Source organism: Cebus imitator, unplaced genomic scaffold (genome assembly GCF_001604975.1).
Source record: "Cebus imitator isolate Cc_AM_T3 unplaced genomic scaffold, Cebus_imitator-1.0 Scaffold280, whole genome shotgun sequence".
In the NCBI taxonomy this organism is placed as follows: Eukaryota; Metazoa; Chordata; class Mammalia; order Primates; family Cebidae; genus Cebus; species Cebus imitator.
Genome location: NW_016107595.1, coordinates 1,480,940 through 1,505,146, shown reverse-complemented (window position 1 = coordinate 1,505,146; position 24,207 = coordinate 1,480,940). Strand labels below are relative to the sequence as shown.

The following is a 24,207-nucleotide window of genomic DNA, read 5'->3' as shown; positions in this document are numbered from 1 at the left end:
GGAATGAGTTGAAGGTTGCCTGGCACATAGTAGGTGCTGCTTTCTGTATGCACATATGTATGTATGTGTGCATGGATGGGTGGGTGGATGGATGGATTTTAGCTGCTACTTGAATATCAGATGCACTGAGTTGACCTGCCTTGAGCAGAATTATCTGGCTCACAAGACCACATGGGTTGTTCCCTGCAGGCGAATGGGAGGAGGAGTTTGGGGGGTGATCTCAGAATGATTTTGCTAAAATGCCACTCTCCTCATCCAACTCCTTTCCCCTCATGTTTTAAACTGTGCTTCGTGGCCACTGAAGTGGCTCGCACCTGTAATCCCAGCACTTTGGGAGGCCAAGGCAGGCAGATCGCTTAAGCCCAGGAGTTTGAGACCAGCCTGGGCAACAAGGCAAGACCCTGTCTCTACAAAAAAATTTAAAAATTAGCTGGGCATGGTGACATGCGCCTGTATTTCCAGCTACTCGGGAGGCTAAGGTAGGAGAATCAATTGAACCTGGGAGGTTGTGGCTGCAGTGAGCTAAGATTGTGTGTGCCACTGCACTCCAGCCAGGATGACAGAACGAGACTCTGTCTCCAAGACAAACAAAGCAAAAACTCTGCTCCAGTGACTATAGCATGGTGATGGGTCCACAATAAGTAAAAAGCAGCCTAAAACAAATTCAGAGGTTTTCAACAGGAAAGACTCAACACATCACCCGCTGGCCCGCTGAACCCCTACCCACGGGAGCTCACCTCCCTGCGCAACCGCGTGCCCGATGGGCTCTGGCGCAGGTGGCCGGACAGTCGGTCCATGCCTTGAGCCAGGAGGGTCCGCACCACCTTGAGCAAGGCTTCCACGGTGTCCAGTAGGGTCTGAGCGACCCGGGGCAGCTGCAGGTCCACATGCTGGCGCAGGCACGTCTCGAGCGGTCCCTTGATATCCGCTGGGAGTGGAAGACACTGACCTGGAGTCCCCTCCGCAAGTTGCCTCGCAGATGGGGATGGGCAGGGGCCCGAGTTCAGCAGGGCGAGGGGAACCCGAACAGGGACGCTGAGCACCCTCTTCTACCTCATTGTAGTGATGAGAAAACTGAGCCTCGGAGGGGCGGGCCGAGTCGGGATTCCCAACTGAGTATTTTAGGGGCCACCTTGGCCCACCCTTCCCCGGCTCTTCTACTTTCCAGGCCCGCCCAACCCGCTGTGGCCCAGCTCCGGGCCTCAACCCCTCCAGCCTCAGCCTCAAGGCCACGCCGATCTCCCGCTGAGGCTCCGCCCTTGCTGTATCCAGCACAGCCCTCTCAGGACCTTGTCTTTGGGGCAGACTCTAGGCCCCGCCCTAGTGCCACGCCCACAAAACCACGCCCATCACTTTCTAGCTTAGGCCCCGCCCTTCCCCGACCACGCCCCTTATTCACCCAAGGCCATGGCCGTTCCTCGCTTAGGTCACGCCCATCTGTCCCCAGCATTGCCTCGCCCCTCCCAGCCCAGGCCCCGCCCCCGAGTCTCACTCCGCATCCGCCCAGCCACGCGCGCCCGCAGCCGCAGCAGCTGGTCCACGTCCGGGCGGATCGTCTTCTCCAGCGACGCAAGCAGCTCGTCTTTTTCGGGCTGGAAGGCGCAGAGCCCGGCGGAGGCCCCGGCCAGGACAGCTGCGTGAACGGCCTCCAGAAGCTGCCCAGACCGGTCGAGGGGACCCCACGCGGGACAGGAGGGCAGGAGAGACGAGACGCGGGGCGAGGATGGGGGTCAGAGAGACCGGCAGAAGTTTAGGCCACAGTCGTAGGAGGGGAACCCGAGCGCCCGGATCCCGCCCCCTGTTCCCGGGTCCGGATCCGTGCAAACCTCGGTCCAGGCCCAGGCGCGGGCGCGGCCGGCCCCCTGCAGGCCAGGAAGGGTCTGGGCTCGCAGCGCGGAAAGTTGCTCCCGCATCAGCACCGCGGTCAGCACCTGCAGGAGAAGGGGCCGTGGGCGCCGCGGCCGGCCAGAAGGGGTTCTGGTGGTCCCGGTGGCGGCCTCGCGGGGCACTGACCTCGGCGTCTGAACCTAGGGTCACGTCGTCGTCGCCAAAGTGGCCTTGGTGCTGCCGGTAGAGTCGGACGGCATCCAGGAAGGCCCGGGCAGCAGGGGCCTGGCTTCGCTGCAGGACTGAGAGGGACTGGGCCTCAGTGGCTGCTCATAGCTCAGTGCCTGCCTGGTTCCCCATGGCCCGGGGAGGAAGCCCTCCTCCTGCAGGTCCCCAACACCCAAGTCTCACTCATCTCTGGAACTTTGCACAGGCAGTGCCTGCCGCAGAGAACACATTCCCTCAGGATCACCACCAGCCCTTAAGGCACCCTTATTCAACTTAGAAGGAACCCTCTGCTGGCAGCCACAGCCCCGTGACCAGCAGTTCAGGCCATACATACCGCAGACACTACCTGCTCCTCCAGTTGCGTCGTTTATGCAGTTAACAACCTGCCCAACTGTGTGTGTCAGTCCTGCTGGTCCGCTACTTTTTTGCTTTCCTCTTTCCCTCCCTTCCTCCTTCCCTCTCTCCCTCTTTTCCTTCCTTATCCTTCCTTCCTTCCTTTTTTTTTTTTTTTTTTTGAGACGGAATCTCGTACTGTGGCCCCGGCTAGAGTGCAATGGCCTGATCTCCGCTCACTGCAACCTCCGTCTCCTGGGTTCAAGTGATTCCCCTGCCTCAGCTTCCTGAGTAGCTAGGATTACAGGCGTCTCCCACCATGCCCAACTAATTTTTTGTATTTTCAGTAGAGACCGGGTTTCACCATGTTTGCCCAGGCTGACCTTGAACTCCTGACCTCGTGATCCACCTGCCTTGTCTTCCCAAAGTGCTGAGATTACAAGCATAAGCCACCACATCCGGCCTCTTTTTTTCTTTCTTTTTCCTTCCTTTCTTCCTTCATCCCTTTCTTCCTTCTTCCTTCCTTCCTTTTTCTCTTTCTCTTTCTTTTTTCCTTTCTTTCTCTCTCTCTCTCTCTTTTTTTTTTTAGATAGGGGTCTCTCCATTGCTCAGGCTGAAGTATGGTGACATGATCACAGTTCGCTGCAGCCTCCAAGTCCTGGGCTCAAACGATCCTCCCACCTCAGCCTTCTGAGTAGCTGAGACCACCGCAAGCACATGCCACCACACCCAGCTAATTTTTGTATTTTTTGTACAGATGGAGTTTCACCATGTTGCCCAGGCTGGTCTTGAACTCTTGGCATCAAGCTGGGATTACAGGCACGAGCCACTGCGCCTGACCTATTCCCCTTTTTCACTTGGCTGGCCCCTCCTCTTTTTCAGACCCCAGCTTCCCCTCATCTGGGAAGCCTGCTCTAATTCCCATTCCCCAGGCTGAGCTTCCAGAGAATCCTGCGTGTCTCTGTCACAGCCCTAGTCACTCACAACAGCCTGATGTCCCTTCCCACTCCCCCAACAACCCATTTTCTTTCCATTTTGTTTTGTTTTGTTTTTTGACACGGAGTTTTGCTCTTGTTGCCCAGGTTGGAGTGCAATGGGGTGATCTCGGCTTACTGCAACCTCTGCCTCCTGGGTTCAAGCGATTCTCCTGCCTCAGCCTCCCGAGTAGCTGGGATTACAGGTGCCCATTACCAAGCCCAGCTAATTTTTGTATTTTTAGTAGAGATGGTGTTTCACCATGTTGGCCAGGCTGGTCTCGAACTCTTGACCTCAGGTGATCTGCCCATCTTGGCCTCCCAAAGTTCTGGGATTACAGGCATGAGCCACCATGCCCAGTCTAACAACCCATTTTCTGGGTAAGAAAAGTGAGGCCTGGAGAGGTCCCAAGCCAACAGAGGCTGAGCTGTGTGACCCCAGACCATTAGCCTCACAACTACTGGACCCTTCCTGAGACCCACCTGTGCCCCGAAGCCGGATGCCACCCTGCAGTGCCAGCCTCCAGGCATGCTGTGCCTCCCTGGTGGCTGCAGAGAAGCAGAGGTGCCGGCGGAAGGGGTGCTGGAGGAATAGGGGGAACCTCACAGGCACTTCCAAGAGGGAGTCAGGCTCTTCCTGAGTATGGTCTCCTGAAAACAAACAGAGGAGGTCGCATCTTCTAAACACTCATTCACTAGGAGAAAATACCCCTGAAATGCATACAGCAGTCCCTGAAATGGGCAGTTGCTCGATAAATATGAGCCACACCATGAAACCTGCCACCTTCCTTATTCCAGCAGCGCTGGGCAGGGCACAGTTTGTGGGGAGGTAAAGTCACCTTCTTCCATTGCATGCCCAAGGCAGACATCACCAATCCATCCCAGCATGGCTTTCCAGCCTCAGCTTCCTCAGTACAGTCCTCCTGGCAGCCACCACCAATCCATCCAAGCTAGGATGTTATATGAGACCGGCTTGATGTGGGGCTTTGCAGTTAGCCGGCCGGGGTTCCAACCTGACCAAACCCCAAACCACTTCCATTTTCTTTCTTTCTTTGTCTTTTTCTTTTTTTTTTTTGAGATGGAGTCTCACTGTGTCACCGGGCCGGAGTGCAGTCACATGATCTCAGCTCACTGCAACCTCCGACCCCTGGGTTCAAGCGATTCTCCTGCCTCAGCCTCCTGAGTAGCTAGAATTACAGGCACCTGCCACCATGCCCGGCTAATTTTTTTTTTTTTTTTTTCTCCTGACCTCAGGTGATCCACCCACCTCAGCCTCCCAAAGTGCTAGGATTACAGGCGTGAGCCACAGCACCCCGCCAATTTTTCTACTTTTTTTTTTAGTGGAGACGGGGTTTCACCATGTTAGCCAGAATCGTCTCGATCTCCTGGCCTCTTGATCTGCCCACCTTGGCTTCCCAAAATGCAGGGATCACAGGTGTAAGCCTGTGCCCAGCCTGTCCAAAGTACTTTCTAGGGCACACGTTTTCATGTCTCTGAGCTGTGATTTTCCTGCCCTACAGGGGCATGCCACTACACCCGGCTGATTTTTGAATTTTTAGTAGAGACGGGGTTTCACTGTTGGCCAGGCTGGTCTCGAACTCCTCACCTTAAGTTATCCACCCACCTCAGCCTCCCAAAGTGGTGTGATTACAGGCACATGCCACTACACCCAGCTAATTTTTGTATTTTTAGTAGAGACGGGGTTTCACCATGTTGGCCAGGCTGGTTCGAACTCCTGACCTCAACTGATCCACCCTCCTCGGCCTCCCAAAGTGCTGGGATGACAGGCGTGCGCCACCTCGCCCAGCCTATTGTTTTTGTTGCTGTTGTTGTTTTTGGAGATGGAGTTTCACTCTATATCCCAGGCTGGAGTGTGATGGTGCGATCTCGGCTCACTGCAACCTCCACCTCCCAGGCTCAAGCGATCCTCCCACCTCAGCCTCCCAAGTAGCTGGGACTACAGGCATGAGCCACAGCACACATCCCAGGTTTTACTGTTTTTATCCTTTGCTATTTTGATTCTGTTTCCATGACTTAACTCTTCCTCTCACTCTGGCGAGAGTGGGTGTTTGTTTGTTTTCCAGAACAGGGATGCTCACCGGGGCAACGGCGTCCCCGAGAGACACTCGGCAATGTTGGAGACATCTGTGGTTGTCGTATCCACAGTGGGGGCCTCATGATGCCACCTCCTGAACTCAGGTGATCCATCCACCTCCGCTTCCCAAAATGCTGGGATTACAGGCACATGCCACTACACCCAGCTAAATTGTGTATTTTTAGTCGTGGTGGGATTTCACCATGTTGGCCAGGCTGGTCTTGAACTCCTGACCTCAAGTGATCCAGCCGCCTTGGCCTTCCAAGTGGTAGAAGCCGGGGATGCTGCTTAACACCCTGCTGTGCACGGGACGCCCCCACCACAGACAATGATCTGACCCCACATATCAACAATGCTGGGGGTGGAGAAACCTGCTCCTGGGAACCCCGGGACGCTTACCCAAGGAGGCCGGGCAGAGAGCATCCAAAAGGTAGAGATATTCACGCTGGGAAGTCAGGAGTGTGTATCCCGTCAGGGCTGTGGAGCCAAGGGGGCGGTTCCCGTTTTCATATTCCTACAAAAGGCACCCAGAGAACCAAGTTGGGACAGGTCTGAACTGTGGCTTCTGTGTCCCAACTGTACTATCCAGGGAAGATTTCAGATGAGCTGGAAAATCCTCTGCTCCTCCCCCCCCCCCCCCCCCCCCCCCCCCCCCCCCCCCACCTTTCCTCCCTTCCTCTCTCTGTCTTTTGCTTTTGTTTTGAGACAGAGCCTGGCTCTGTCGCCCAGGCCGGAGTGCAGTAGCACGATCTCAGCTCACTGAAACCTCCACCTCCCGGGTTCAAGTGATTCTCCTGCTCAGCCTCCTGAGTAGCTGGGACTACAGGTGTGTACCACCATGCCTGGTTATTTTTGTATTTTATTTTTTTTATTTATTTATTTTAAGACGGAGTCTCGCTCTGTCGCCCAGGCTGGAGTGCAACGGCCCGATCTCAGCTCCCTGCAACCTCTGCCTCCTGGATTCTTCCAGCTCAGTCTCCCAAGTAGCTCGGACTACAGGCACGCACCACCACGCCCGGCTAATTTTTGTATTTTTAGTAGAGATGGGGTTTCTCCATGTTGGCCAGGCTGGTCTTGAACTCCCGACCTCAGGTGAACCACCTGCCTCGGCCTCACAAAGGGCTAGGATTACAGGCGTGAGCCACCGCGCCTGGCCCTAGTTTTTGTATTTTTAGTACAGATGAGGTTTCACCATCTTGGCCACACTGGTCTTGAACTCCTGGACTGAAGGGATCCACCTGCCTCCGCCTCCCAAAGGGCTGGGATTACAGGTGTGAGCCACCAGGTCCAGCCCTCCCTCTCTTCCCCCCCAATCCATCCTCCCTCCGTGCCCATAACTTCCTCTCTTCCTCCCTCCTTCCCTTCCTTCCTCCTGTTCCTGCCCTCTCTCTCTCTCCCTCCTTTTCCCTTTCCCTCCCTTCCTCCCTCAGTCCCTGAACTCCCAGCACCCCCTGGCTCCCCATTTCCCAGGCTGGTCCCATGTGCTGTCTGAGGACCCACTTGATGAACCCTCGAAGCCCTACATGGGTGAGACACTATCATTCCATTTCACAGAGGTGGAAACTGAGTTTCAGAAAGGTAGTGATCATCCCAAGCTCCCCAGCCAGAAAGCAGAGGGGTCAGAGGTCTGACTTGCAAAGGCCTCAAGAGGTTTAAACCACAGCTCTGATACTGCCTTGGGCCTCAGTTTACCCATCCAGCACAGCAGGGGATGGGACGAGGTGATCTACAACAGACCAAGCATATAGCGGCCCAAGATTCACAGTGGGTGATTGATAGAGGTGGGGGCTATGCTGACAGATGGACTCCATAAGCTGAGGCTGGGGGGCGTGGGAAGGAGGGACCCAGAAGCAGAAAGGCCACGAGACATTCACTTACCTCCTTGTGGCTGAACCACTCCAGGCGGCCGTCCCCACGCAGAACACCGAAGATCGGCTGCCACCGGGGCGGGTGGCCCCGAAGCTGGGTCAGGGGTCCTTGGTGCTCACGGACTCGGGGCAGCTTCTGCAAGCAGAGGGATCAGCAGGTGTGAGGGGCTGTGGGCTGATGTCCCTGTGTCCCAACCACCCAGACAGCTCCTGCCGTACCCTGGGGTGACGCTCAGGTCCTATGATGCCCCAGGCTGGTCAGGGAGAGTCCCAGGCGGAAAAAGGCTCTGTGTCCACAGCTCCTGGAGCCCCCCGCATTAGTAATAAGCATGGATCCCAGATTCAAATCACACCTCTGCGGTGTGACCTCAGGCAGGCCATTTTGCCTCTCTCTGCCTCAGTTTCCTCATCAGTCAAAGACCCATCTCCTAAGCGGGTGAAGAGTGAGTTGTATGGGGCACGCAACTTCATGGTTCCAGAGACCTCTGGAGTCCAGACGCAGTGGCTCGTGCCTGTCATCCCAGCAATTTGGGAGGCCAAGGTGGGGGGATGACGAGGTCAAGAGTTTGAGACCAGCTCGACCAACATGGTGAAAGCCCATCTCTATTAAAAATACAAAAATTAGTCAGGCATGGTGGCGGGAGCCTGTGGTCCCGGCTACTTAGAGGCTGAGGCACAAGAATGGCTTGAACCCAGGAAGTGGAGGTTGCAGTGAGCCAAGATCACCCCATTGCACTCCAGCCTGGGCAACAGAGGGAAACTCCACTTCAAAAAAAAAAAAAAAAGTTGCCAGGTGCAGTGACTCACGCCTGTGATCCCAGCACTTTGAGAGGCCGAGGTGAGTGGATCATGTAGTCAAAAGATTGAGATTATCCTGGCCAACATGGTGAAACCCCGTCTCTACTGAAAAATACAAAAACTAGCTGGGCATGGTGGTGCACACCTGTAGTCCCAGCTACTCGGGCAGCTGAGGCAGGAGAATCGCTTGAACCCAGGAGGCGGAGGTTGCAGTGAGGCGGGATCACGCCACTGCACTCCAGTCTGACAAAAGAGCGAGACTCTGTCAAAAAAAAAAAAGTTTTTCCATTTCACATCTTGTTTGGAGTCTTCATGTCTCATCAGATTGTAAACCCCAGAGGTTAGAGCAGGATCTGCCCTTGTCGCTGGACAGAGGCTGTGTGTCCTCATGCCCAGCCCATGATGTGGCATGAATGACATGTGCAATGAATGGTTTTATTTGTTGGTAGGATTTTTTGGTTTTTGTTTTTAAGATGGAGTCTCGCTCTGTTGCCCAGGCTGGAGTGCAGTGGCGCGATCTCGGCTCACTGCAACCTCCACCTCCCAGGTTCGAACAATTCTTCTGCCTCAGACTCCCAAGTAGCTGGGATTACAGGTGCGCGCCACCACGCCCAGCTAATTTTTTTTTATTTTTATTTTTTGGTTTTTTTTTGTATTTTTGGCAGAGGCGAGGTTTCACCATGTTGGCCAGGCTGGTCTTGAATGCCTGACATCTGGTGATCTGCCTGCCTCGGCCTCCCAAAGTGCTGGGATTACAGACGTGAGCCACCTCGCCTGGCCGCTCAGTGAATGTTTATTCAAACAGTGAATATTTAAAGTCACCCTATGGCAATGGCAAAGGTCTGAGGTTGGAAGCTTGGCTTAGGGAGGGCTCCTCCAGGACCCCCCCCCCCACATCAAAGGTCCTCCGCCCCCACAAAACTCACTTTGCTTCGTAGCAACTGACTTCCAGCCGGCTCCTGGGGGCCCAGCTCTCGGGAGATCTGCCGAAGGACTGATGCTGCCAGCTGCCCGCGGTAGCAGGGCAGGAAGTTCCTCAGCAGGGTGTCCATCTGATCTGCAGGGACAAGGGGACAGTGAGCCCAGCAAATTGAACCTGCCCAAGAGACCTGCTTGGGAAGGGCAAAACAGACAGGGAAGCCACCTGGGGCTCCTATGGTTATCCGGAGCTGCCCAACAAGTTGTCACCAAATTCCACGCACCCTTCACCCCCTGTGCCTGTTCCCATTAACGTGGCTGGGAGGAAGCTCCTCCCCCCGCCCTTCTACTTTCTTTTTGACACAGGGTTTTGCTCTGTGGCCCAGGCTGGAGTGCAGTGGTGCAATCACAGCTCACTGCAGCCTCCACTTCCCGGGCTTCTCCCATCTCAGCCTCCCAGGTAGCTGGGACTACAGAACTCCAGGTGCCTGCCACCATGATTGGCTAATTTTTCTATTTTTAGTAGAGATGAGGTTTCACCATGTTGCTCAGGCTGGTCTCGAACTCCTGGGCTCTAGTGATCTGCTTGCCTTGTCCCTTCCTTTCCTTCCTCCCTCCCTCCCTCCTTTCTCTCTTTCTTTCTCTCTTTCTGAGACAGGGTTTCTGACCCCGAGGCTGGAGTGTGGTGGTGCAATCCCACTGCAGCCTTCACCTCCTGGGTTCAAGTGATCCTCCCTCGGCCCCACTTCAGTAGCTGGGATCACATGCACGCCCCACCAGGCCCAGCTAATTTTTAAAATTTTTTGTGGAGACAACGTCTTGCTATGATGTCCAGGCTGGTCTCAAACTCCTGGCCTCAAGCGATCCTCCCACCTCGGACTCCCAAAGCACTGGGAATACAGGTGTGAGCCACACTTTCACTTGTAGCTCATGTATCATGTACAGCTTATGGTTTGCTGAGATTTGACACAATCACACATCTGTGAAACCCTCACCACAATCAAGATAATGAGCGGATCCATCACACCCAAAAGTTTCTCCATACGCTTTACCTGAGGGGCTTTTCAAAAGCTTTTAAAGCACATAAGGGAACTTTCTGTGGGTGATGGAAGTGTCCTGTATCCTGATCTATTTAGGAAGGAGTCACATGGGTGACTAGCTCTGTGAGCTGTTGCCCTAAGGTGTATACATTTGATTGTAAATAAAACATACTTCCATTCTGCTGCCCAGAATGTGGACCCAATGGCTGGAGTTCCAGCAGCCATTCTGTGCCATGAGGTCACCTTGGGCATAGGAATCTACACGTGGCAGAGCCAAGAGACAGAAGGACTTTAGGTGTCTAACTTTTACTAGCCTACCTGTGTCCACACCTGCAGTTTGATTAAAAAAAAATCTTTATCTTGTTTAAGCCACTATTGAAAAAAAATCCCAGTGCTACATAGAGTAACTCATCGAATCCTTATGATGTCCCCATGAGCTAGGCATTGTTGCTATCCCCATTTTACATATAACAACAGAATAAAGCCCAGGAAGGTGAAGTCACTCACCAAAGGGCACACAGCAAGTGAGGGCATGACCAAGGTGTGAACGTGAATTGTTTGTTTGTGAGATACACCACAGGCCTTAGCATATGCTCTTTCTCCTGTCGAAAATGCTCTCCCGGTATCTCCTACCTGCCAACACTATCACATCCCTCCGGCCCTGGCTTGATCATTGTCTCCTCGGCAGGCAGTCACCCACTTCTGCTCTTCCCAACACTCAAGGAACATGTGAGCTCTCTCCCATCATTCTCACCATGCAATTTTGGGTCATGATTTGACCCAAAAACATAAACATTCTTCCACCCTGCTGCATGGAATGTGGACCCAATGGCTGGAGCTCCAGCAGCCATTCTGTGCCTTGAGGTCACCTTGGGCACAGAAGTCCCACATAGCAGAGCCACAGGATGGAAGGAGTTTAGACCATGAGCCTGCCAGAATAAGGCCAATGCCAACCCCAGAATGTCCCCAGCGCCCAGCACAGGGGCTCACCCTGCATATGAAGACAGAGGGACCCGAGTGGCACTCACCCTTCTTTGTCTCAAATTGGGAACTGAGTCTCCATCACCAGTGTCCTGCCAAATAACCTGCTGGTCCCTGCCCACCCAGGAGGATGTCCCTCAGGATCTGGCTGGGTCTGGGACACCCTCCAGCTGGTCCCATGCTTCCCATCTGAACCCCTATCCTGAATCAGGTCGCCATATTTACCAAATAAAATGGAAGACATGGGCTGGGCATGGTGACGCATGCCTATAATCCTAGCACTTTGGGAGACCAAGGCGGGCAGATCACCTAAGGTCAGGAGTTCAAGACCAGCCTGGCCAACATGGTGAAACCCCGTTTCTACTAAAAATAGAAAAATTAGGCATGGTGGCGCATGCCTGTAATCCCAGCTACTTGGGAAGCTGAGGCAGGAGAATCACTTGAATCCTGGAGGCAGAGAGGTTGCAGTGAGCTGAGATCGCACCACTGCACTCTAGCCTGGGTGACAGAGGGAGACTCCGTCCTAAAAAATAAAAATTAAACGAGTTATTGGTTTTCAGCATAAGTATGCACTATGCAAAATTTGGGATTTACTTATACTAACATTAAGATTCAGACCAGGTGCAGTGGCTCCCGCCTGTAGTCCAGCACTTTGGGAGGCTGAGGTGGGAGGATCACTCAAGCTCAGGCATTTAAGAACAGCCTGAGGAACATAGTGAGACCCTGGCTCTACAAAATCAAATAAAAACATTAGCTTGGTGTGGTGGTGCACGCCTGTGGTCCCACCTACTCGGGAGGCTAAGGTGGGAGGATCGCTTGGGCCCAGGAGGCCAAGGTTGCAGGGAGCTGTGATCATACCACTGCACTCCCGCTTGGGCAACAGACAAGATCCTGTCTTAACAATAACAAAAGATTCACTGAATGAAATTCACATTAAGAGGACATCGTTGGCCAGGCGCGGCAGCTCACGCCTGTAATCCCAGCACTTTGGGAGGCTGAGGTGAGCGGATCACGAGGTCAGGAGATCGAGACCATCCTGGCCAATATGGTGAAACCCCATCTCAACTAAAAATATAAAAAATTAGCCAGGCATAGCGGTGCGCCTGCAGTCCCAGCTACTCGAGAGGCTGAGGCAGGGGAATCGCTTGAACCCAGGCGGCAGAGGTTGCAGTGAGCAGAGACTATGCCACTGCACTCCAGCTGGGCAACAGAACAAGACACTGTCAAAAAAAAAAAAAAAAAAAAGGGCATCCTGTGTGTTTGACAGCCCTAGGTCTGACCCCCAGCACCATCTGCTCCATGAGCGTACAGACCCGATGGCTGGAGCTCCCTCCCACCCAGACTCCCACCCTGTCCCCACTCAGGATACTCACCCCTTAGGTGCTGCCGTTGTTGCTTATCCAGAGGGCTTGAGGGCCGCCCGCCCATCCTGCTGCCGTCTCCCGGGGCTCCCCTTCCCCTCCCCGCGACCACCACCCGCGTTCCTTGGCTCAGGAGCACCTGGGTGGCAGCGGAAAGGCTGGAACGCGGTGGGTTCAGAGGCCCCGCCCCCTGCCCCGCCCCATGCTGCACCTGCGTCCTCCCCGCCCCCCTGGGGCCAAGGTTGCCCAGAGCCAGTGGTTTCTGTAGAGGCTGCGGGGGCTGCCCCGGGGGTAGGTTGTGGGGTACGAGAGAAAGAAAATCATAGCTCGCCTTGGAGGAGGGTGGCAGGGCAGACATCTGGCAGAACTGGCCAGCAGTCGTCTGTATGGGGGCTGGAACAGGGGGATGGGCAGGAATGGGGCATCTCTCCTGGTGCCACACACACCCTCACCTTGTGCCGGGTGAAGCTGAACCACACAGACGATACAGCCCTGGCCCAGTTCCCAGGTGTCCCCAGGCTGGGCAGACAGAGCTGGGCAGACACTCCCAGACTGTCCCTGGGGTCAGTGACGGGGCAGGGGGGCAGATGCCAAGGTCTTAGAGGATGGGGGGCCTGGCAAGGGCGAGCAGAGGTTTGGGGGGCACTGAAGCAGGAGGGGATGGAAGATGGGCATGGGGGGGTCCGGAAGGTAACGTTGCCAAAGACGTCAGTTAAAGGAAGTGAGGGGCTGGGGGCAGTGGTTCATGCCTGTAATCCCAGTACTTCGGGAGGTTGAGGCAAGTGGATCACTTGAGGTCAGGATTTCAAGACCAGCCTGGCCAGCATGGCGACACTCAATTTCTACCAAAAATACAAAAATTAGCCGGGCATGGTGTCGGGCGCCTGTAATCCAGTTACTTGGGAGGCTGAGGCAGGAGAATCGCCTGAACCCGGGAGGTGAGGTTGCAGTGAGGAGATTGCGCCACTGCACTCCAGCCTGGACGACAGAGCAAGACCCTGTCTCCTCCAGCCTGGACGACAGAGCAAGACCCTGTCTCCTCCAGCCTGGACGACAGAGCAAGACCTTGTCTCCTCCAAAAAAGGAAGTGAGGGCCTGAGCCAAGCAAAAAGCTACAGGGGAGGAGATACCGGACAGCAGGCTCCGCACGGGCAAAGGCCCTGGGGTGGAATGTGCTCAGCGGGCTCTAGCAACAGCCAGAAGTGGGTGAGTCGTAAGGGCATAGAGTGAGGGGCTGATGCTCTTGGGGAGAGGAGCAGGTGAAAGGGGCCACGTGGAGTCTTGTGGGAAGGGGTGGATTTCGCTCCCAAGGCAACATGGAGCAGGAAGGGTTAATGCTTTCAGGAAAGAGTAGGAGATGGTGACAGCCCCAGGCAGAACTGTCCACATGGGGTCCCCACTCTGGCTGCTCAATTTCCCTTCACTTCTCTGCCCATGCCCATGCTGTGGCAGGGGCCACAGCCACCTGCCCTTGCCCAGGCCCACAGCTGAGCCGTTTCCACTGGGGTCTCTGCGCTGTTTGTCAATCTCCTTCCGCTCAGGCCTGTCCCACTTCCTCACTCTGACATCTGAGCGGCCCGCAGGGACAAGACGCTGAAGGAAACTTCACTTTCTGTGGTTTTGGCTCCACTCTCACCCCGAACAATCGCCTCCTCGGAGGTTTCAATTCCCACCTCCTGCACAGCTGGGTGCCTCCTCTGGATCCCCACGCCCCCCCCCCCGGCCGTGAGAAGCTCGCATGTGACTTGGCAGCCCCCATGCTCCCACCAGCCTCCCACACTGTCATCCCTGGGGCTGGGACAAAGGTGAAGGGTGGGCCATGAGCAGATGCACTCTGGGAACACGTGCACAAGCCCAGCACATCGAGACTAGACTCTGGTGCTTTCAAGGCTCTGAGCAGGCCTGCAGCGTGGCTGACTGCAGTGCTTGGGCCTGTCTGTGCAGTTGAAGCTCAGCAGAGGGTTGACTTATGTCCCCCAAAAGACATGTCTACATCTGGACCCAGGAAACTCAGCATGTGACCTTATTCAGAATACTCATTCCAAATAAGCATTTATTTGGAATACTCCTTTGGTATCTTGAGATGGCACCGTCCTGGGTATAGGGTAATCCTAAATCCAATGATAGGTATCCTCATAAGAAAAGAGGGCTGGGTGTGGTGGCTCATGCCCATAATCCCAGCGCTCTGGGAGGCTGAGGCTGGAGAATCGCTTGATCTCAGGGGTTCGACACCAACCTCGGCAACATAGCAAGACACTGTCTCTACAAAAAATGTCCAAAAGTAGCCAGGCGTGGTGATGCGCAACTGTAGCCCCAGATACTTGGGAGGCTGAGGTGAGAGGATCGATTTAGCCCAGGAGATGGAGGCTGCTGTGAGCTGTGACTGCACCACTGCACTCCAACCTGGGTGACAGAGTGAGACCCTGTCTTAAAAAAATAATAATAAATAAACAGGAGGAGAGAACACACAAGAAGGCCGAGTGAAGGTGAGGAGAGGAAGGAGACACGGGAGCGACGCAGCCACGTGCCAAGGGACGCCAAGGACAGGAGAGGCCTGGGACGGGCTCAGCCTCAGAGCTTCCAAAGGGAACCAACACTGAGGCCACCTTGACCTTGAACTTCTGATCTCCACAAGGAAGACAGATAGGACAGAATACATTTCTGTTGTCTTTTTTTTTTTTTTTTTGAGACAGAGTTTCACTCTTGTTGACCAGGCTGGAGTGCGATGGCACGATCTTGGGTCACTGCAACCTCCGCCTCCCAGGTTCAAGGGATTCTCCTGTCTCAGCCTCCTGAGTAACTAGGATTGCAAGCACATGCCACCACGCCCACCTAACTTTTATATTTTTAGTAGAGATGGATTTCATCATATTGGTCAGGCTGGTCTCGAACTCCTGACTGCAGGTGATCCACCCACAAAGTGCTGAGATTACAGACGTGAGCCATGATGCTTTTTTTTTTTTTTTTTTTTTTTTTAAGACAGAGTCTCGCTCTGTCACTCAGGCTGGAGTACAGTGGCCTGATCTCGGCTCACTGCAACCTCCGCCTTCCAGGTTCAAGCAATTGTTGTGCCTCCCGAGTAGCTAGGATTAGAGGTGCCCACCACCATGCCTGGTTAATTTTTGTATTTCTAGTAGAGACAGGGTTTCACCATGTTAGCCTGGCTGGTCTCGATCTCCTGACCTCAACTGATCTGCCTGCCTCATCCTCCCAAAGTGCTGGGATGACAGGCGTGAGCCACCGCGCCCGGCCTGTTGTCTTAGGTCACCCCGGGAAATTCCTCCATGGTGGCGATGCCCAGGGGAGAGGCCCCACCCTTCTCCCCATGGGGGCTGTGGATCAGAACCCAGGCCAGGGCGCCCCCAGGCCTGCTGCCATCGAGGACCCCAAGACAGCGCATACTTCCAGCAACGCTCCTTTTAATATCCAGATGCCCAGAGCCACGGCCGGTGTGCTGAGCCCCGGGCAGGGCTGGTGGCCAGAGTCTGTCGGCTTCCAGCAGCATCACGAGGCTTTTTCCAGCGAGAGCCTGGATCACGGCGGCCAACAGAGGCCCAGCCCCTGGGGCCGTGTGCCTGGTCCCAGCTGCTGCGTCCCTCTGGCCAGCTACAAAGTGGAATGCTTCTCGAAGGGCACGGTCAGGAGTCGGGCGGCCGCCTCGTCCAAGAACCAGCACAGTTTCCCGGTGTGGGGCTGGACCAGGGCAGCGGGCAGCGGGTTTTCCTCCTTGTCCTCCAAAATGCGCTGCAGGAGAGGGCAGGAGAGTGAGGCCCCGCCCCTCTCAGCACGCTCCTGGCTCCCTCGCCAAGGATAAGACTCTTGTACCCTCAAAATGTGACAATACTCGACTCACCTGTCGTCGCGCCAAACAGGAAGGACAGAGTCCCTTCCTCTCTATCCACTGAAACTATTTTTATTTATTTATTTATTTATTTTTTGGGACGGAGTTTCGCTCTTTTTTACCCAGGCTGGAGTGCAATGGCGCGATCTCGTCTCACCGCAACCTCCGCCTCCTGGGTTCAGGCAATCCTCCTGCCTCAGCCTCCTGAGTAGCTGGGATTACAGGCACGCGCCACCATGCCCGGCTAATTTTTTGTATTTTTAGTAGAGACGGGGTTTCACCATGTTGACCAGGATGGTCTCGATCTCTTGACCTCGTGATCCACCTGCCTCGGCCTCCCAAAGTGCTGGGATTACAGGCGTGAGCCACCGCACCCGGCCTATTTTTATTTTTTTTGAGACAAGGTCTTGAGCTGTCATCCAGGCTGGAGTACAGTGGCGCCATCACAGCTCACTGCAGCCTCCATCTCTGAGGCTGAAGTGGTCCTCCGCCTCAGTCTGCCAAGTATCTGGGACCACAGGCACGTGCCACCATGCCGGGCTAATTTTTTAATGTTTTGTAGAAACGGGGTCTTGCTATGTTAGTAAAGACGTGGTTTTACCATGTTTGCCCAGACTAGTCTCAAACTCCTAGACTGAAGTGATCCTCCCGCCTCAGCCTCCCAAGCTGCTGGGATTACAGGCATAAGCGGCTGTGCCTGGTGTGTAACTGTTTAATACTGCAAAAGACCAGAGCAAAACACAAGAGTCAATAGATTCCGCTCTGCAGACCATCCAGTCTCTACTGCAACCACTCAGCTCTGCAGGTCCTGTCCCACAGCAGACAATACACACATAGGCGGGTGTGGCTATGTTCCAATAAAACTTTATTTCTGGGCCTGGTAGCTCATGCCTGTAATCCCAGCACTTTGGGAGGCCGAGGCAGGTGGATTACGAGGTCAGGAGTTCGAGACTATCCTGGCTAGCATGGTGAAACCCCATCTCTACTAAAAATACAAAAAATTAGCCAGGCATGGTGGCATGCAGCTGTAGTCCCAGCTACTCGGGAGGCTGGGGCAGAAGAATCGCTGGAACCTGGGAGGTGGAGGTTGCAGTGAGCCAAGATCGTACCACTGCACTCCAGCCTGGGCAACAGAGTAAGACTCCGTCTCAAAAATAAATAATAAATAAATAAATAAATAAATATCCACTCATTAATTTCTGATTTTAATTTCACTTAGTCCTGCCTCTGACATTTTGTAGGTTTATATTATTGTCCTTTTTCTAATTCTAGAGGAAAGCATTTGATTTATTGATTTCAATGGTTTGCTACTTAATAATTTTTAAAAATGCATTTGAATGCTATTAATTTACCTCTGAGTGCAGCTTTGCCCTCATCTCATCAATTTCATTTCACAGCTGTTAATACCCAACTAGCCTTTAACTGCAATTTCCCCCACTTTTTTTCTAATTGCAATTTCAAGCTCCCTTTCAACCCAAGAATGACTGAGTTTTCTTCAGATCTGATGCTTCAGCACAATAATGTCTGAGGCTATCTTCTGTCCCTGGAGCCCACATGCCCATGAGCTTTCTGGGCCTGGAACCCTCAGCTGTTACCTTCAGAACAGCTGCCTTGCCTTCTCCAGTTGCCACAAAGATGACAGTTCGTGCTGCATTCAGGACAGGTAATGTGAGGGTCACACGCTGTGTTGGTGGCTTCGGGGAGTCACTGATGGGAGCTACAATCTTTTCCCGCTCCTGGGGGAGGAAGGTCAGGGATGGAGACAGAAGTACAATGTCACTTTGGCTTCTTGGACACTTGCACACACCCAGCCTGGTCCAGCCACCATTCCATCCCATCCTAACAATCCCACAGTGGCATAGTTTAAGGCCCCTGTTTTAAGGGGCTGAACTAAGACCTGGAAGGGTCTAGATACTCCACTGAACTCTGGCTCTAGACACTCCATCCCAGAGGTGTCCCTCCCTCTGGAAGTCCCAGATGTTAGGGACTGGGCTCAGGACTAGGGCAGAACTTACATCCGTGTGCTCACCTGCAGGAGGGGGTGGTCTGGGAAGAGTGAGCAGGTGTGGCCATCGGGGCCTACCCCCAGGATTAGCAGGTCGAAAACTGGGATGGAGTCCCCTTGGAATGCCTGGGCATGGGGAGAAGACAGTCTTGAGAGGTTGTGAGGTGGCAGGGGCACAGGGGACTCAAAGGACACAGAGACAGTTGTCAGAAAAAGAAATACAAGTAGGTGCGGCCAGGTGTGGTGACTCACACCTGTAATCCCAGCATTCTGGGAGGCTGAGGCAGGCAGATCAGGCGGTCAAGAGTTCAAGACCAGTCTGACCAACATGGGGTAACCCTGTCTCTACTAAAAATACAAAAATTAGCCGGGCGTGGTGGCGGGTGCCTATAGTCCCAGCTACTTGGGAGTCTGAGGCAGGAGAATCACTTGAACCCTGGAGGCGGAGGTTGCAGTGAGCTGAAATCATGCCACTGCACTCCAGTCTGGGTGACAAAGGGAGACTCGATCTCAAAAAAAGAAAGAAAGAAAGAAAGAAATACAAGTAGGTATAACACACGAAACAGTGCTCCTTAGCCCTCAGCCTGTGATCAAAGCCACACATCGGGAGACACATATGTCCCCAAGATGTGAGGACCCAGGCCTGTTTCCTGGGCAGCAGAGGCCACATGGCCTTCAGGCTCCCCTGGGCAGGACTGTGGCCTCAAAGAGGGGATTCTTCAAAGGGATTTGCCAGCGATCCCTGGGGCAGTTCCTGCTGGTGACAATCAGAGGGCCGCTCCTCAGGGCTCACCTGACTCAGCTTCTTGGCGTAGTCCTCAGCGGCCTCCTCCACAGGCAGCTCGGGGTTAATGGTGATCACCTGGCTTTCTGGGATTGGCAATCTGGAGAGAAGATGCGTCTACATCCAACAGAGGGACAGTGTCACCAACAGTAACGTGACCGCCTGGATCCTCCGCGGAGGTAGTGATGTTACCATCATAACACCCATTTACAGATGGGGAGACTGAGGCATGGGGATGCTGGTGCATTTGTGCAAGGTCCCCTGGGTGATGAGTGGCATGGTCACCTCGGGAGTGCTGGAAGCCAGGACCCTGAGATCTGGGTGACGTCGCCTCTCAGGGCGGAGGAGGTTGAAGAGCAGGAGGGAGCCCTGCTGTTCTTGAGGGACCGGACAGGAGGTGGGACTCCTGGGTGAACTGGGATCGTGGTGCTTCCGGCTGGGGCCAGCGTTCCAACAGGGGTCTTTCCAGTCCATTGTATTTGGAGGGTTTCCTGGCCATGGCCTGTACCTGTCTATCCAGCCCATTGTCCTACTTCAAACCCTCAGGGTTCCACGGCCCTTGAGATACGCAGCCCCTCACTATCCTCTGTGAGGCCCTGTGGCCTTCTCCACCCCAACCCTCCCTCCTGACGCTGCCTAGGAAACTCCTATACATCCCTCAGGCCACCTCCTCCAAGCAGCCACCCCCGCCTGCACCTGCCCCACTATAGGGAATAGGGGCCTGGCTTGGCCAGGCCCAGCACTTGTACCCAACACACAGCAGGCACCCTGGCCTGTGAATGGTGGAGGAGTTGGCAGCAGATTTAACTCAAAAGCACTTGGAGTCAGACCTCCTGCAAGGGAAAGGCTGCAGCCCTTTCCCGCTGAGATGCACCCCGGGGTCCCCGATCTGCTCTGAGACCGCTTCCACGTCTCAGTGCCTCGTCTTTGTGCAAAGCCTAACTCAGTGAGCTGAGGCAATGTTAAGGTGAGCTACGAAGTAGAAGCAGGGGCTGACCGCCCTGAATGCTGACCTGAGGAGTGTGGGCTCTACACTGAGGGCACTGGGGAGCCAAGGAGGGTGTGTGAGCTGGGGAGGGACACAATCGTATCCATGGTTGGAAAGACCACTGTGCTCTGTCCAAGGTCCCTGTGCAGGCTGCTATCAGAAAACACCATAAAGTTGAGGCTTATAAACACCAGAAAATGAAAAGGCATGGTGGCTCACGCAGTAATCCCAGCACTTTGGGAGGCCAAGGTGGGACAACTGCTTGAGCCCAGGAGCTCGAGGCCAGCCCAGGCAGCATAGTGAGACTTCATATTTACTAAAAATAAATGAGCGCTGGGCGCGGTGGCTTATGCCTGTAATCACAGCACTTTGGGAGGCCGAGGTAAGCGGATCACCTGAGGTCAAGGGTTCAAGACCAGCCTGACCCATATGGAGAAACCCTGTCTCTAACAAAAATACAAAATTAGCCAGGCATGGTGGTGCGTGCCTGTAATCCCAGCTACTCAGGAGGCTGAGGCAGGAGAATCACTTGAACCCAGGAGGCGGAGGTTGCGGTGAGCCGAGATCGCGCCATTGCACTCCAGCCTGGGCCACAAGAGCGAAAAACTCCGTCTCAAAAAAAAAAAAAAAAAAATTAGCTGGGCCTGGTGGTGCACACTTGTGGTTCCAACTTCTGGGGAAGCGGAGGCAGGAGGATTGCTCTCTAGCCCGGGAGTTGAAGCCTGCAGTAAGCCAAGATTCACGCCTCTGCACTCCAGCCTGGGCAACAGAGCAAGATCCTATCTCAAAAAAAGGGCAGGGCAGGGCAGGGGAGGGGAGGGGAGGGGAGGGGAGGGGAAGGAAGAGGAGGGAAGGGGAGGGCAGGGTGGGGTGGGGAGGGGAGGGGAGGGGATTAGGATCTTTGCAAATGTAATTAAGAACAAACATAGTGCATTAGCGTGGGCCCTAAATCCAATGACTGGTGTCCTTTTAAGACGAGAAGACACACAGAATCAGAGAAGGCCATGTGTAGGCAGAGGTAGGCATCGGAGTGAAGTGACCCCAAGCCAAGGAACGCCCGGAGCCCCCAGAAGACGGAGGAGAAAATGAAGGATCCTCCCAAGGAGCCTTCAGAGGGGCCATGGGTCCACCAACACCTTGATTTCAGACGCCTGGCCTCCAGAACAGTGAGAGAATCAATTCCTGTGGTTTTAAGCCACTCAGTTTGTGGTCATTTGTCATGCAGCCGTAGGGAACCAGTCACAGCGATTCCCCTCACAGAGAACTGACAGAAGAGGCCAGTCCTGGCTCCAGATCTGTTCTGTCGCACGGCCTTGGCCTTGGTTGGGCCCTCTTGTCACCGCTTGACCATGGTCAGCTCCTGCACATGCTCCGTCTCTCAGCTTAAATGGCACTTTCTCAGGACCCCCCCATCCCACAGCCCTTGACAACGAATGCTCGCTCCCTCTTCCCTAGCACTCTGTAGCATTTCACTTTTTCTAAGACATTCTCAACTGCTGCCCAGGCTGGAGTGCAGTGGCACCATCTCGGTTCACTGCAACCTCCGCCTCCCGTGTGCAAGCAATTCTCATGCCTCAGCCTCCCCAGTAGCTGGGATTACAGGTCCGCACCACCATGCCTGGCTAATTTTTGTATTTTTAGTAGAGATGGGGTCTCGCCGTTTGGCCAGGCTGGTCTCCAACACCTGACCTCAGGTGATCTTCCGCAGCCTCCCAAAGTGCTGAGATTACAGGCATGAGTCACCGCGCCTGGCCAAAAACCCGCTTTTAAATGATGCTCTTTAAGAAGACACACAGGAAGGTGGAAGCTAAACGTGTACCCAACTATGATGTCAGATAAGGCAGGGTCACACCCTGGCTGCCCCTCTAGTCACTAGATGCCTTGGGCGGGTAAGCTCTCCTCTGCTGGCCTCAGTTTCCCCATCTATGAAACGGGTGTAACATCTCATAAGCTGTGGTAGGGATTCTTGAATTGATGCACATAAAGCGTTCAGAAAGCCTTCCCCCTTATTACTAAAAAACCCACAAAACCATCATCAGCTCAAGCTTCTATGCAAAAAGAAGACGACACACCCAGCATGGGTGGCCCTCCACGCTGCCAGGCTCAGGTGACTGAGGCTCCGGCCTTTGAGCCCGCTCCTCCCACTCTTCCCTGAGCCAGGCCAAGGCTCCTCCAAGCCTCAGTTTCCCTGTCTGTAAAAAGAGCGCGTTCCTCTGATTCTACTGAATCCTGAGGCTCAAGGCCAAAGACGAAGAGCCTGGAAGCAGGGCCATCAGAGCGGCAAAGCTGCCCGGGGATCCCCGAGAACTCGCCGGGGTGAGAGATGAGGACCCTGCGATCCAGGCTCCACACCTAATTCCTCGTGCCCCCGTCCGCTACGGGGCTGTTATGGGCCTCGTAGTGACATGGGTCACTCGGATCCCCTGCCAGGACCTTGCCGGTGCCGTTCCTCTGCCTGATCACCGGATGAAGTAGGAGGAGGAACTGCAAGCCGACCATTTCCAGCCCCGCCTAGATAAAGGCAGAGAGCGCGGTGAGATCCTGCTGGACCCACACTGTAGGCGGGGTTCAGGCGGCGGGCGAGCCCTTTCGTCACGACCCTCAATGTCCCCCGTAGCCGAGGAGCAGGCAGTGGGTAACGCTCTCTCGGTGTGACCCCAGTGAGCCCCATAGCCAAGGTGCAGGCAGTGGGCGCAACCCTCTTGGCTTGACCCTGGTATCCGAGGTCCAAGCTGTGGGCGCGGCCCTCCTGGCATGACCCCCAGCGGCCCCCGTAGCCGAGGTGAAGGCAGTGGGCACGGCCCCCTTGCCTTGACACCCAGTGGTCCCCGTAGCCGAGGTGCAGGCAGCGGGCGCGGCCCTCTCGGCGTGACCCCCAGCGGCCCCCGTAGCCGAAGTGCAGGCAGTGGGCGCGGCCCTCTCGCCATGGTCCCCGGCGGCCTCCGTAGCCGAGGTGTAAGCCGTGGCTGTGGCCCTCTCGGCGTGACCCCCGGCGGCCCCCGTAGCTCTCACCCGGTAGAGGCCGTACGTGCTCTCGGCGTGATCGAAGGGCACGAGGCGCTCGTCGCAGAAGCCCAACGTCCAGCGAGCTAGGCTGACGGGCCCGGCAGGGGCGACGGCGGCGGGAAGCTCGCGGGCTAGCATCGAGACAAGGCTCCCGCCCGACAGGCCTAGCGCGAAACGGGCGCGAGCCCCCGCCAGGCAGCATGCTGCGCGCTGGGCCACCAGCTGCGCTAGCGACGCACCCAGCTCCTGGGGGCTCGAGAAGACCGAGATGAGGCCCGGGGCCGGCGCGGCCATGGCGACGGCGGCGGTGGGGAGGCGGAAGCGCTCCCGAAGGCCGCTCGTGCGCCTGCGCAAGGGCCGGCACTACACCTCTACTTTAAGTACTTTGGGCGACCGTCTCTGGCACATGCGCAGTGAGGCAAGTGAAGCCCCGCCAGGGTTTGCTAGTCGGTCTGGCCCTACCCATTGAATCTTTGCCTGGTGTACCTGAGTCCTGTTGTCCGAGTTCGATCAGTCAGTGCCCGAATGCTTAACGTTGCGGTATCAGGGAGGGCCCGAGAGGGGAGCCCAAGAAGAGGACGTCCTATCCAGGTGGCAGGGATTTCCTGAAGGAGGGCGTATTTTGGCGGGCTTTTAAATTCCTGCACCTTTAAACATATTTATCTTGTTGCTATTTGTTGCCCGTCCTCGTTCATTAAAATATAAGCACCATAAGAGTAGGGATATTGTTTTGTTCACTTGATGCCTCATAAGCCTACTGAACTATGCCTGACACAAGTAGGGTATGAGGCCGAGCGCAGTGGCTTACGCTTGTAATCCTAGCACTTTGGGAGGTTGAAGTGGGTGGATCACCTGAGGTTGGGAGTTCGAGACCCGCCTGGCCAACATGGTGAAACCTTGTCTCTAATAAAAATACAAAAATTAGTCGGGTGTCCTGGCGCGCGCCTGTAATCCCAGCTACTCGGGAGGCTGAGGCAGGAGAGTCGCTTGAACCTGGCAGGTAGAGGCTGCAGTGAACCGAGATGGTGCCACTGCACTCCAGCCTGAGCAACAAAGCGAGACTCCATCTCAAAAACAAAACAAAAAACAAAAAAACCTAGGGGTGAAAATTTGCTTGTTGAATTTATTTTTTTACTTTTTTCATAGGGACAGGCTCTTGC

At 54.9% G+C, this 24,207-nt stretch overlaps 2 protein-coding genes across 2 annotated transcripts in view; both read right to left on the bottom strand.

Annotated features, from left to right (window-relative positions):
- Positions 1-12,575, bottom strand: part of NIBAN3 (niban apoptosis regulator 3) — a 27,271-nt gene extending 14,696 nt beyond the window's left edge. Inside the window, exons 1-9 of the mRNA XM_017501254.2 lie at positions 12,436-12,575; positions 9,050-9,180; positions 7,336-7,461; positions 5,857-5,971; positions 3,846-4,013; positions 2,014-2,129; positions 1,827-1,931; positions 1,493-1,655; positions 738-928 (exon numbers count right to left, since the gene is read on the bottom strand). Coding sequence (XP_017356743.1) covers positions 738-928; positions 1,493-1,655; positions 1,827-1,931; positions 2,014-2,129; positions 3,846-4,013; positions 5,857-5,971; positions 7,336-7,461; positions 9,050-9,180; positions 12,436-12,490 — 1,170 coding nt within the window. The 5' untranslated portion in view covers positions 12,491-12,575. The remainder of the gene's footprint in view (positions 1-737; positions 929-1,492; positions 1,656-1,826; positions 1,932-2,013; positions 2,130-3,845; positions 4,014-5,856; positions 5,972-7,335; positions 7,462-9,049; positions 9,181-12,435) is intronic.
- A 3,247-nt stretch (positions 12,576-15,822) lies between these two features.
- On the bottom strand, positions 15,823-23,395 carry PGLS (6-phosphogluconolactonase). Its single transcript, XM_017501253.2, has 5 exons — positions 23,054-23,395; positions 19,063-19,170; positions 18,294-18,395; positions 17,860-18,000; positions 15,823-16,167 (listed from the first exon to the last, which is right to left on the bottom strand). The coding sequence occupies exons 1-5, from the start codon at positions 23,339-23,341 to the stop codon at positions 16,030-16,032; spliced, it is 777 nt and encodes a 258-aa protein (XP_017356742.1). The 5' UTR covers positions 23,342-23,395; the 3' UTR covers positions 15,823-16,029.
- Positions 23,396-24,207: the final 812 nt, after the last annotated feature.

Bases quoted from the DNA above. Each gene is read 5' to 3' on its own strand.
- PGLS (XM_017501253.2), bottom strand. From the start codon at position 23,341: ATGGCCGCGCCGGCCCCGGGCCTCATCTCGGTCTTCTCGAGCCCCCAG. The intron at 19,171-23,053 runs GTGAGAGCTACG...TGTTGGATGTAG, and splicing joins GCACGTACGGCCTCTACCGG to ACGCATCTTCTCTCCAGATT. The intron at 18,396-19,062 runs GTGAGCCCTGAG...CCCCATGCCCAG, and splicing joins ACGCCAAGAAGCTGAGTCAG to GCATTCCAAGGGGACTCCAT.